General features: G+C 36.4%; 2 protein-coding genes across 3 annotated transcripts in view; one reads left to right on the forward strand and one right to left on the reverse strand.

The window, feature by feature from the left end:
- The window catches only part of LOC143203932 (peptide transporter family 1), a 100751-nt gene that overhangs the window by 7249 nt on the left and 79255 nt on the right, over positions 1-14247 (reverse strand). For both annotated transcript variants that reach the window (XM_076416262.1, XM_076416263.1), the window contains 4 exons: positions 10646-10724; positions 2492-2820; positions 1222-1396; positions 1080-1162 (listed from right to left, as the gene is read on the reverse strand). In XM_076416262.1, the coding sequence (XP_076272377.1) occupies positions 1080-1162; positions 1222-1396; positions 2492-2820; positions 10646-10724 (666 nt within the window). The remainder of the gene's footprint in view (positions 1-1079; positions 1163-1221; positions 1397-2491; positions 2821-10645; positions 10725-14247) is intronic.
- On the forward strand, positions 8932-10116 carry LOC143203762 (uncharacterized). The gene is made up of 5 exons (XM_076416029.1): positions 8932-9154; positions 9210-9349; positions 9416-9675; positions 9753-9903; positions 9958-10116. Exons 1-3 carry the CDS (start codon positions 9041-9043, stop codon positions 9513-9515), a joined length of 354 nt encoding a protein of 117 aa, XP_076272144.1. The 5' UTR covers positions 8932-9040; the 3' UTR covers positions 9516-9675; positions 9753-9903; positions 9958-10116.

Raw genomic sequence — 14247 nt, forward strand, 5'->3', positions numbered from 1 at the left:
ATTGTTTTGAATGATTTGTGACACGATGCGTTGTCTTGATTAAACACCTTTTTTTATTTGCCATATGCGGTCGTTTCTTTGCAATTTCGGCCTCCAAACGCTCCAAAAATTTTATACAATATTCACCGTTGATGATATTTCCCTTCTCAGGATAGTGAATGCATATTAAACCACGTACATCCTAAAATACCGAGGCCATAACCTTTCTAGTCGATTGTTGTGCCTGCGGGCGTTTTGGACGCGGTTCACCTGTTGCTGTCCACTCAGATGATCGATTTGATTCCGGAGTGAAGTGATGGATCCATGTTTGAGTCATTATCGCACATCGATCCAAAAATTCCAGTTTGTTATGTTTAAACTTAGCGAAACAGCGCTAAGGAAGGAAGGATCATTAACAGCGATTATTACATAGCATTATTGGACCGTTTGAAGGACGAAATCGCCAAAAATGCCCGCATTTGAAGAAAAAGAAAGTGCTGCTTCACCAAGACAATGCACCGTGTCACAAGTCAGTGAAAACGATGGCAACAATCAATGAATTGGGCTTCGAATTGCTTCCTCATCCACCGTATTCTCCAGATCTGCCCCCCAGCGACTATTTCCTGTTATCAGATGTCAAAAGAATGCTTGCTGGGAAGAAATTTTCGTCGAATGAAGAGGTGATCGCCGAAACTGAGGCCTATTTTGAGCAAAGGAAAAATCGTACTACAAAAATGGTATCGAAAAGTTGGAGGGTCGCTACAATCAGTGTGTCACCCTTGAAGTTAATTATTTTGAATAAAAAACTAATTTTGCCATAAAAATGTGTTTGACTATGGTAGGCCGGAGACTTTTCAATTGACATGTTATAGTTAGGTTTTTATTTTCCAGGTTTTTGTAATTTGTCTCGTAATTTTTCTGAGGATTCTTCGCTATTATTTATTGTTAGTATGTTAATCTGTTGTAAACAAAAATTTAACCGGAAATTACTTTTTAACTACAACTTTCATAAACACGAACAACTACAACGCTACGAATAGTTGTTATAAGGCTTGGAAACGCAAAAGGCTGAAAAATAAAATAAAACAAATGTGGCTTACCCATATACACTTCACTACTTCAACCAAAATGTTCCCTCTGGGCTCCTTGATCTTGTACATGGGCTTTCCGAGAGCGAAGATAACTGAAAACAGAACAATTATCCGGTGTTTTTCCATTTTATCGACAAACACTCCACGTTACCGATAGAGATGATCATCAAAACTCCAGGAACGGCAAACGCCAAAGGGAAACAGCTATCCTGGTCGAAGCAGTGCACGTCGTTCCTCAGGATGGGCGTCAGAAACGTCGAAATCAAACTACCCGCGTTGATGGAGAAGTAAAACAGGGAGAAGAACGTCGCCAGCTGAAGCTCTTGCTGAAAACACGAGAAAAACGCGTTGGTACAGAATAATATTAGTTATCACTACATAGTATAAAACAAAGTCGCCTTTTCTGTCCCTATATCCCTATGTGCGCTTAAATCTTTAAAACTACGCAACGGATTTTGATGCGGTTTTTTTCAATAGATAGAGTGATTCAAGAGGAAGGTTTATATGTATAATACATGCATAATATACTAAGGCAGCATTGCTAATTTTAGAGGTTTCTAACGTGATGTCGTAAATTAACCTATTTTTTAGGCTTATTTAGCAATTAGCAAAAACGCTGCCTAACCCTACGAGTTAGATCAAATTAATGTACTACAGTATTGTACTACAAAAAAGTCCGCGATGGTATATGTTTATCTTTTAGGGATAACCCACATTAACTATTTTTATTGTTTACTTTTTACTTGAGAAAATGGCTTATTTACGAAGCTATTTTAAGCAATACGGCATTAATCCTTATCGAATTAAGTACCTTTAATACAGTGTGCAATTAATATAGATCAATATGGTTCCTTACAGCATGTAAATTAAACAAATATTTTCGGAGATATTACAAATTTAAAATTTGCGTTTAAAAATGTGTAATGTAATAAAAATTGTATGAATTTAGATATTCCAAAGATAGCAGGAAATCTTCATAGTAAGTATAGGGGAAGAGGAATTGTTTTACTCCAAATTTAATGCGTGCAGGCCAAGGGCAGTAATGAATGAACCAAAAATACTGGATCGATTTTAATCATGTTTTCATTGAGTGACATAGGCATATATATTTTATGCCCGTGCAAAGTCGGAGCGGGCCGCTATGTTTTTACATATAACGTTCATATTTTTTCTGTAGTGTATTTAATTTAGTATCAGAATTGCACCCGTGCGAAGCCGGGGCGGGTCGCTAGTTAAGTAATATGCATTAAACATTTCAAATTAAGTACCAATGTTAAAGGTTTATTAACATTTAAATTTCTTTTTTTTAATATATCGAAAAATATCCGCTGATAAAAATATCGATATATCGACCAAGAAAAATATGGATTTTTTATTATTTAGACATTCCTAGGTCTCGCTCACTTAACCTGGACACCTACCTGAGGTATGACGAACTGGTCGCCCCCGAAAGCTGAGACGCACGGTTTGATTCCTCCGGTCCCCAGGGCGATCAGGAACAGGCCCAGTATGGAGAAGGGCTTCTGTGGTATATTAAGTGGTTCCACCGAGCTCAAGGCTAGTAAGATGCTGCCGCAAGCGTAAATCATGGAGACGTACAGGATTGTCTTGAATTTGCCCAGCCAGCTGTCGGAGATGATGGCTCCGAACACCGGGAAGAAGTACACGAACATGGTGAAGGTGTGGTAGATGATTTTGGCGTCCGCCTCATTGTATAAGAGGATATTGGTGAGGTAGAGAATGAGAATGGCTGAAAAAAAAAAACACAAATGATAACGCTATTTTAGAATCACTACATAGTATAAAACAAAGTCGCCTTTTCTGTCCCTATATCCCTATGTGCGCTTAAATCTTTAAAACTACGTAACGGATTTTGATGCGGTTTTTTTCAATAGATAGAGTGATTCAAGAGGAAGGTTTATATGTATAATACATGCATAATATACAAAGGCAACATTGCTAATTTTAGAGGTTTCTAACGTGATGTCGTAAATTAACCTATTTTTTAGGCTTATTTAGCAATTAGCAAAAACGCTGCCTAACCCTACGAGTTAGATCAAATTAATGTACTACAGTATTGTACACCATAAAAAGGTCTACAAAAAAGTCCGCGATGGTATATGTTTATCTTTTAGGGATAACCCACATTAACCATTTTTATTGTTTACTTTTTACGTGAGAAAATGGCTTATTTACGAAGCTATTTTAGGCAATACGGCATTAATCCTTATCGAATTAAGTACCTTAAATACAGTGTGCAATTAATATAGATCAATATGGTTCCTTACAGCATGTAAATTAAACAAATATTTTCGGAGATATTACAAATTTAAAGTTTGCGTTTAAAAATGTGTAATGTAATAAAAATTGTATGATTTAGATATTCCAAAGATAGCAGGAAATCTTCATAGTAAGTATAGGGGAAGAGGAATTGTTTTACTCCAAATTTAATGCGTGCAGGCCAAGGGCAGTAATGAATGAACCAAAAATACTGGATCGATTTTAATCATGTTTTCATTGAGTGACATGGGCATATATATTTTATGCCCGTGCAAAGTCGGAGCGGGCCGCTATGTTTTTATATACAACGTTCATATTTTTTCTGTAGTGTATTTAATTTAGTATCAGCATTGCACCCGTGCGAAGCCGGGGCGGGTCGCTAGTATAACAATAAATATTTATTAATTTTTATTTATTCGCTAAAGATATTCTTGAACGTTGTACAGAAACGCTGATTAAGACATGTACCATAGAAGTAAATGAATAAATCGTTCCGAATATTTATGGTACCTACGGTTCCATCTGGTAATTCGATGTTTTAGACCTTTTTGTTATTCATGAACTTGAATTGTGGAACTTGTCACCTTTGCGGTTTTCGAGTAATAGAAGCAATTGCCACTAATAGCTACGTCTATTCAAGATAACAGTGAACTCACGTCATCAAGATGATTAAAGTATTGCCTGCCGTAATTTGTAAATTCGTTTTAGAATCAGACAATATTTTCCTTCTTGTTTTAGTCTAGTTAAATAGAGATACAATGCTGTATGATGCGTTGGAACATGTAACCAAATCAGCCTGCAAAAGTAGTTCGGCTGTCAAATGTCTACAAAATTCTTCAAAATATTAGCGGCAATAAGAGTTTATAAACAGGCAAACGTTGTTTCGGCGCTTTGCTTGTTGTGATAACTTTCAAATCGCTGCTTAGTCCGTCTAATTACTATAATAGAAAATCCCTAATTCTGAGATAATTTAGGAACATATTCCCTTTGGGATGTAGATAATGCCTTTGTACAGTGTTCCGAGGCAAAGGTTTTAAATACGGTAAAAGACTGTGGTGTAACCCTCGGCAACACAGCATTAAAAAGAGTGTAAACACAATAAAAGTTGATGGAAAATAGCAAAAGTTAGAATAACATTTGATTAGGTTTTGTTAGTCATAATATATAATAACTCATATCTGTATATCATTCTTCATGCTGGAGATTGGAATGGTTTTATTCTTGCAGTGAAGCTAGTGTTAGAAATGAACCAGAGCATATTTTTTAAACTGGTTTGAAAATCAACTATTGAAGAAACCATGTCGGGTTTCCATATTCTAAATTAAGCTAGGCGGGATTGACGGATATTCGCGGATATCCAACAACAGAAGCAATTGCCACAACTCACGTTATCAAGATGATTAATGTGTTGCCAGTGGACAATATTTTCTTTTCTTTTTTTATTATTATTTATATTTTATTTTCTTATTTTCTTTTTCTTATTTCTTCTTATTTTCTTTCTCATTTTAGTCAAGTTAAATAGAGACACAATGATGTCTGATGCGTTCGAACATGTAACAGAATCAACCTGCAAAAGTCGTTCGGTTGTCAACAAAATTCTTCAAAACATTAGTTATAAAAAGAGGTTATAAACAGACAAACGTTGCTTTGGCGCTTTGCTGGTTTTGATAAATTTCACGTAGCTACTTAATGTTTGTTAGTACTCTGTAATTCTGAGATAATTTAGGAATAGACTCTTTGAGGGATCTAGATAATCCCTTAGTTTCGAGGCATAGGTTTTAAATAGTGTAAAAGGCTGTGGTGTGATCCTCGGCAAGACACCGTTACAACGAGTGTAAAGACAACAAAAGTTGATGGAAAAAGGTGAAAGTTAAAATTAGACAACGTTTGATTAGGTTTTGTTAGTCATAATATATAATAATTCATATCTGCATATCATTCTTCATGCTGGAAATTGGAATGGTTTTATTCTTGCAGCCGAGTTAGTGTTAGAAATGAACCAGAATATATTTTTGATCTGGTTTGAAAATCAACTGTTAAAAAATCTGGAAGAATCATCAGTTGTTTTTTTATAGAAAATGCACCATACTATAGCATACTGGTTGAAAAGATCGCAAAAAGTGAATCGACAAAATCTGTAATTACGAAATATCTTGCCCCTTCTTCTCTATCACCGTATATTCAATCCAAACGAATTGATATGGAATGTAGCAAAGAATTGCTACAATGGAAGGATTTACAATCAAGAATTAATTGGGCTCGATGAATTTCCTCAAACTGACGGAAGAAGAAACTGACAAATGGTGGAATCGTGAACAAGCGTTTGATACATTGGGAATTAACAATTTAGTGGTTGACTGGAATAGTGACTCAAATAGTTAAAATGTGAGTAACTAAATTAAAATTTATAAATTATAAGAAAAAATTGGGAAGATCAAATATAAAATTATACAACTGTAATGATAAGTCGGAAGGTTCTCTCAACTTGACCTAAGATGAGAAAGTATAGGGTTACACTATGTTTAGCTATAAAATTATCCAAGATTTCGCCATAAATCATGAAAGAAGGTTACTAAATCATACTAACATAGAGGCAACATAACTACTGGGCAACGCACAGGAGATCAGAAGACTGAAGTGAACCAAACAACACGAACTTGTTGAAGTGTATAGGTGTTGCTATTAACTTTAGCTTAACTTAGTCCAACTTAATTTTAATTTGAAAAAACACATAGTGATGCATTTATCCCACACTAATAAAATATGTTATACAACATGGTACCAAAAGTCCCGCTACCATTTTGATTGCATATAACTTTGCTCAAAGAAAAGATGAGTAAGTTTGGTTTTCATAAAAAGTTTATTTGGTCTTTACATTTTTTTTGCAACATACTGCAACATCTGAGGCTGAATTTCTTCAATTTCGTGACGAATGTTGTCTTTAAGATGTTGAATCGTTTGGGGCTTATTCACATAAACTTTTGATTTTAAAAAACCGCATAAGAAAAATCCCGTGCTGTTAAATCCGGAGGTCTGGCTGGCCGTGCTAAATCACCACTTCGCGAAATTAGTCTTCGTGGAAAAACGTCAATGAATAATTGAATTGTTGAACGAGCTGTGTGAGCTCTGGCACCTCTTGCTGAACTCACATGTCCTCTAGTCCTTGCTTGTCCATTTCATCGGGTTTCGATAATATTTCGATAGCCCAACTAAAAAATCTTCCCTACAAGCAGCTCGCCGAACTATGTAATATCATCAACGCCATTCTAAGGCTGCAACACTTTCCATCCACATGGAAACATGCATTCATCGCAGTTATCCCCAAAAAAGGAGCTAAGTCATCACCTTCTGACTACAGACTTATCAGCCTACTAAGTTCCATTTCCAAGTAGGCTGAAAGAGCAATTCTTTATGCCCTCAATGATTTTACGAAAACAAACAATATCATTCCAGATGAGCAATTCGGGTTCCGCGCTAAACATTCAGCCGTTTATCAGGCCCATCGGCTGTCCGCAAAAATCAACTGTGCTTTTAACCGACGTGAAAGACTTGGAGCGGCCTTCTTGGACCTAACCAAAGCCTTTGACAAGGTTTGGCACGAAGGCTTAGTGGCGAAATGCATCCGATTAGGTCTACCTGATGACCTAACAGCTCTTATCAAATCATTTCTGTCAGGACGATCGTTCCAGGTGAAGATTAAAGATATTTTCTCTAGCCGGAAAACCATCGACGCAGGAGTTCCATAAGGCTCCCTACTGGCACCCGCTCTATTTAATATCTTTCTTTCAGATATCCCTAGGAGACCACAAGTTGAGGCTGCTTTTTACGCAGACGATAGGGTGGGGTTTAGTGGGTAGCCCAGAGGCAGCCTCCACATAACCAGTCCAACTCGCTTATTCTTGCAGGTCTTCCCGACCAGGTATCCGTAACAGGATTTCCCTACCCGGTTCCAGGCCAAAAAAAAAATTGTCCATTTCAGGCACAAGAAAATTTCGAATCATATCTTCGTATCGTTTAGCAGTAACAGTAACTGTAACACCTTGGTCATTTTCAAAAAAATAGGGACCTCTGATGTTTACAGCATGAATACCACACCGTATAGTTGTTTTTAGTGGATGCAATGATGTTTCATGAATTAATTGAGGATTCTGTGTTCCCCAAAATCGACTGTTCTGTTTATGGCCACGTCTGGCCACTGAGAAGAAAATGGGCTTCATCGCTCATTATCAATTCAGACGAAAAATTTTCAATTTCACCGGACAGCCTTCAGACATAATTTCTGCTCGTTCTTGTAGCGTATATTTATCCATAATAAAATTTGGACGTCTACACAACACAATGGTTAAAGTGAAACTGAGCTAAATGTGCCATAATCAAGATGGCGCGCAATCATCAAAATGGTAGTGGGACTTTTGCCTATATTTACATCCTGCCTTGATGTTTTGAATGTTTTTAAACATTTCTTCAATTAATTGTTGGAATATCCCCAATCTTGTTCTAGACGAAAAGGCTTTTTGAGTTTGGGGAAAAATAGAGGTCCAACTGGGCTAAACCAGGCGAGTAGAACGGTTACAGAGTCATATAAATTGAATATGTGTTGAAGTAGTCGGGAAGAAAAAACCAAGATTTCCCGTCCCCAATTTTTTGTTGATAATTGTGCCCGATGATGGAATTTAATAATGAAAAACTAATTATCGTGGTTTTCTTCAGTCCTACTATTTCTTGATTATAGTAGCATATAATCGTGTAATAAATATAATATATTTATTAAACTATTATTAGTTGCGTCTAAAATTGTTTGAAAATAGTTTTCATAAATAAACAATTCAAGGTACAATTACTTATGTAAATTCGCACAACTGCAACCGGTTATCGCAGCAGGTTTTACATTTTTTAAAAAGTATTTGGGACGTAAAGATAAAACATAATTTACGTGGGTCAAGACACAATTACTGCGAATGGGTTTTAAAAGTACATATATGGGTTCAGAGCAATTGCTGTTTACCATCTGATATGGGAAGTGGCAAAGTATTACTGCAATGGACATACAGGTCAAACACCGTTTGTATATTTACGATGAACTCCATCACACGTACGAAAGAAAAAATGTTACATATATTGCAAATAATTCGTTTAATTGGACAAGTACCTGATGTTAAAACTCTATACATTTTTGGCAACTGTTATGATTCACGTTTCCAAAGAAAAACATCATAAATGGGATAAGAACTCTACTTTTGTAGATTATGATACAGAAATAGAAAAATACAGTATTTATTAGCAGAGATGTGAGCATCACGGATCATATTGCACAAGTAAAGCGCGATTCATCTAGGTTGAAGAAGATATCCAAAGTGTACCAGTATTAAGAAGATCGGAGCGCATTCTCAAACCCAAGAAGTTTGAAGACTTTTGCGCTTATACGTGCCCAGAAAGCTTAAAAACTCTCTCAGGGATGTCTTTTAACGACCCGATGATGACAAATGGAAGAAATATATGGAAAATGAGCTGATCATTTCGTTTGAAAATGCCTAAAAAATGCTTTTTGTCCGTAAATTCAGTTAGAGAGGTGAATATTGATGATATTATTAAATATTATAAGTTCCTGCAATTTTATTGAAAATGTTTTTTAGCGCGTTGCTGCTGCGCTGTATATTTAGTGTGGACACTGTGGCCAACATCACTTAAAAATGAAGAACAATGTGTTAGATACAACCAAGAAAACCCGTCTACGTACGAAGTGGGCCTTGGCCGTCTTGATATTGGCTCTATTCGAGATCAAATATACGAAATGTATAAGAACAGTGAGTACACAAACTATTTTATTGATGTAAAAATAATTTAATAAAATTATTTCAGAGAAAATTGTTCAAGGAAGATAAATTATATTTGACTGTGTATCTTGATGAAACTTGGATATTTCAAAATGGTTCATTGGGCCACTCTCGGCAAGACAGCAACATAAAAAGTGTAAAGACAACAACAATTGATGGAAAAAGGTAAAATTTACAATAGCATTTGATTAGGTTCTGTTGGTCATAATATTTACTAATAATTAATTGCAGATATATGGTTATTCATGCAGGTAATAAAAATGGTTTTATTCCTTTTATTAGCATTTTCTTCCAAGCCCAAGGGCGAATATCATGGATAAATGAACCATAACATGTTTATGTTATGGTTTGAAAATCAATTGTTAAAGAACCTGGAGGAACCATCAGGTATTATTAAATCCCGACAATAGTATCAACAAAGGCTACAATAAAGGAATGGTTTTCAGAACATAAAATTTTGCTAAAAACTGAACTATTTCAATTGTTACTAGGTACATATAAATGAAATGTTTCATTGGGTTTTTTGCAATTTACTTTTCTTAGAAATAAGATCACACTGTATATTCAGTTTGTAGATATGATGAATGTATTAGGCAGAATTCAGTGATTAATTTTTTCAAGAATGGTGTACACAGGTTGTAGCAGAAGAAATATAAAATACAGTGATATCAAGATGGCTTAAGAAGTAAACACACCACCGAAGGAAACAAAAACTAAACGTAACAAGGTAAATATGCTCTCTAATGAACGTAAAATACATTACTTTTCCCTAGAACTCTACCTCATGGGTGGTGTCGAAAAGAGTTGAATGTAAACAAAACAATTCTAACCTACAAACTATTATACCTGTGTTCTTAACTGTAGTTTTAAGTCCTTCGATAATATATGCATTAGATGTACTATAATGTTAAAATAAATTATATTTGATAACAGTAATTTTGTTTAATTATTTTATTTAGATTAGAATTTTGTTGCATGTCAAAGACAAATTGAATTGAAATTCAGAGTTGATGCGGTAACATTGCGGCGTTTTGGCGTTACAAATTTAGATGGCGTATGTACAAAATAACTTAGAATAGACTATACTAGTTCATATCTGTAATTAGTTTAGTAGCATGAGCGTACAAGAGATGTTGGCACCATCGCTACATCAGTATTTTTTGTGTATATATTGTAAAGATGTTTCATTTCAATGGAGCGGTCCATGATTAGTATTTGAAAAACTGTTATTTCACGTAGAGATATGTTAAAACCACGGAATTTAGTAGTTAGTTAGCAGGTTACTTTGCGTATTCACCTATGGATATCTCTGACAAAGATATATTTTTTAAGCACCTAATAAAAAGGTCCAACATACTCGTCGAACTTCGACGGTATTTATATGCAGATTTTCGGAATTTCCATGTCTTTCAACGTGTTTATTGTGACAAGATTTGACTGGTACCCAGTATATTTACTTACTTCGCATTCCATAGTAGGAGAAGCGTTCGCAGAACTCATTGCTTACAATAAAGAATACTGATTTTGGGTAAGGTAGTTTCTGTAACAAAAAAGAAAAAGAACGGGTTAGTTTGAAAGTCAGAATTATTTTTAGAGATAAACGAGGGAGCTCGATTCACACTTATTAATAAGTCTGCGTAGGCTGGTTTATTGGGTTCCACTGTATCTGTACCATTGTAAATAATGGTTATTGCCTGCTCAAGGTTAACCGCGGAATCCTTGATCATTAGTTGATAATTTGCTAGACCATTAATTATTGTATTTAGAACAAACTACATAGTTACTGTCTAGTTTTAATGCTAAATATAAGCCGGCTTGGTTCGCGCAGTGGTCATGGAGACAGGACCGTCCTCCTACTGTTGCGATAGTCATGGGTTCGAATACTGCTAGTGCATGGATATACTTTATGTTTGTGATTGTAATGATTGTAATTGTAAATGTCTGTATAGGCAATAGTGGAAAATCCGACAAGGAACAACTATCTCAGTCACGACAGTAACCAGGCTGGGTAAGACCGAATGTTTTCTGCTGCGATGGTCTCTGAGTTGGTCACTGGCCAATCGGTGGGCTTAATGCCGAGGACCGAGGTTCGGGACCCACGTTAAACACTAGGTCCAGTCCAGATAAACTCTCGTTGATAAAAAGGATACTTTAAATTATATCAAAAAAAGTTAAATATATAGAAATCTGAGCTATGAATATTTTATTGAATATTTAATTAAAACATTTTTAATACACAACATTAATAGCTTTGTTTTATGGCGCGGAGATAAATAACGTTGATGGTTTTCTATCCTTTGAACAAAGACATTTACAATAAAGCATTAGAAAGAAAGAAACTTTTTCCCTTTTTAAATCAACAACAAAACTATGCCGATGTGAACGATGGGACTGGTGGCATTTTCTTAGATACTCCTGGACGATGTAGATTAGATGCTTGACTTGTGGCATTGCTAATTATGCGATCTAAGTTTAGTACTCCTAAATAGTGGAACTGTAGCTACCGCTACGACCCTTTAGGCCACCATTCTAGAACTAGATCAAGCATTTACCTAGAGCAAGCAGTTCAGGAGCAAGTTCAAAGGTTGGCAACCACCGGCGGATTGGTTCCACCGGCGGATTGGTACCATGCGATTCCCGGCTGTACAAGACCACCACGATGACGTCTCGCTCTCTTTTCTTATCTCTACCCCCTTGTAACAGTACCACTTCCACAGCGCTACCGTACTTCCTTTATCTAACCTAATGTCCTGTCAATTCTCCCGTCGACCACATCTATCGACCTCAGTGTCGACCACAGTATTTTTAATTCTCGTGCAAATTCCTTCCAAAAATAGTAGTGAGTATTCGGACAAACAATCGCATCGGCAGGCACACATTTCAACTGACCGACCCGACTAACATTCCTACAATTGGTAACCCATTTCAACATAAGCTACTCGACAGGTGCTTGACACGTGCATGAAAGGATAACATGAGGAATGGAACCCATCAACATCACATGATCGGTCGACGTTATCCCACGAGACTAGCCTGATGGACGAAAACCATAGAAGCCCATCATGCATAACATCAACACATGAATACCCTTGCATCACGAAACGGGACAAGTAAGGCACCACACTTATATGTGCCCTCAAATCGCAACACTCCAAGACGAATGACGTCCTGCTGCTACTTCGATGGCAGCTGATCCCTTAAAACTCCTCGCTCTGGTTGGGATCCCCATCTCATAAGCAGTCTCTAGGCTATTCATTGCTTGACACGTGCATGAAATGATAGCACGAGGAACGGAACCCGTCAACATCTCATGGTCGACGATATCCCACGAGACTAGCCTGGCGGACGAAAAGCACAGAAGTCCATCATGCATAGCGGCCGCTACGACCCGTTAGGCCACGACGCATTCACCTACAGCAAGTTCAAAGATTGGCAACGCCGGTGGATTGGTACCATGCGGTTCCCGGCTATAAAAGACCACCACGACGACGTTTCGCTCTCTTTTCTTTTCTCTATCCTCTTGTAACAGTACCACTTCTACAGCGCTACCGTACTTCCTATACCTAACCTAATATCCTGTCAATTCTCCCGTCGTCTTCAATGTTTTTAATTCTCGTGCAAATTCCTTACAAAAACAGTAGTGAGTGTTCGGACAAACAATCGCATCGACAGCCACACATTTCGACCGACCGACTAGACGAACATTCCTACAGAACCAAATTCAAATGAAAATAAAAATTAACTTCCTTGATGTTTCTGTAAACAATAACTTCGAAAATATAATTAAGGCCCTAAATTTTCTAATTTTTTGCGTAGTCTTAATTTTTCTTTCGGTAAAGAATGAAATCGGCAGGTTATGGCGTGTGCAAAGGAAATAGGGATTAATTTTAGAAAATTGTATTAATATCATGAGGTTTTAAATGCAAACAGAATGGAAGAACATCTGGTTTTAACAATTTTCACCAATCATATCTCAAGACAAACACAAAGGCAAATATTAATTGAAATACAAGCCTTTACAGAGTGGCCATAAAGCCGAGTTCTATTATGGCCATCTGGAAATACCATCAACAGCGATTATTACATAGTGTTATTGGACCGCTTGAAGGACGAAATCGGCGAAAAACGGCCGCATTTGAAGAAAAAAAAAGTGCTGCTTCACCAAGAAAAGGCACCGTGTCAAAAATCAATGAATTGGGCTTCGAATTGCTTCCTCATCCACCAGATCTGGCCCCCCAGCGACTATTTCCTGTTCTCATATCTCAAAAGAATGCTCGCTGGGAAGAAATTTTCGTTGAATGAAGAGGTGATCGCCGAAACTGAGGCTTATTTTGAAGCAAAGGACAAATCGTACTACAAAAATGGTATCGAATAGTTGGAGGGTCGCTATAATCACCTGTTGAAGGGAATTATATTGAATTAAAAAAAAATTTGCCAAATAAATGTGTTTTAGTATGGTAGGCCGGGGACTTGTCAATTGACCTGTTAATTTAATATAACTGGGCACGTTACGATTATTAAGTACATATTTTATTTTAAAATGCTTTTTTTATGTTAAAAGTCTAAGTGTGATTATTTTTTCATTTTAGTGAGTTCCTTATTTATTTTTTGAAGTCGGTTCAATTTTTTTTACGTAAAAATATATTATAAATAACGCAAAAATAATTTTTACCATGATTACTATATATAGAAATACATCAAGATGTTTAGTATTCATTCGCCGTCTATGAAATAAAAATAAAATAAACATTTCACGTATCGCTCGGTATGACTTCAGGGCAAACTGAAACCTTGACCGAAAAATTGAAAATTAATTTATCGATCAATCGGTTCAAGGACAAATATGACGGCATGTTTGAATAACGATAATTTCGGCATCGGTACACTCAGTTCCGGTTCTTGACGGTTCGGGTGCCGCAGTGGTTCCTTTGAATCGACTAATATATATAAACAAAACACTTTAGGTTGTTGCGATAGCTTCGTTACCGTTGTAAACAAACAGCGCCGCGTTGATAGCGACGCACGTCAACAAACACAGTTAGTTAAAATGTTTGTGTACGTCT

This window comes from Rhynchophorus ferrugineus, unplaced genomic scaffold (assembly GCF_030347505.1).
Source record: "Rhynchophorus ferrugineus isolate W39M unplaced genomic scaffold, kcgeb_rfMv2 rfM10, whole genome shotgun sequence".
NCBI lineage: Eukaryota > Metazoa > Arthropoda > Insecta > Coleoptera > Curculionidae > Rhynchophorus > Rhynchophorus ferrugineus.

Bases quoted from the DNA above. Each gene is read 5' to 3' on its own strand.
- LOC143203762 (XM_076416029.1), top strand. From the start codon at position 9,041: ATGAAGAACAATGTGTTAGATACAACCAAGAAAACCCGTCTACGTACG. The intron at 9,155-9,209 runs GTGAGTACACAA...AAATTATTTCAG, and splicing joins ATACGAAATGTATAAGAACA to AGAAAATTGTTCAAGGAAGA. The intron at 9,350-9,415 runs GTAAAATTTACA...AATTAATTGCAG, and splicing joins ACAACAATTGATGGAAAAAG to ATATATGGTTATTCATGCAG.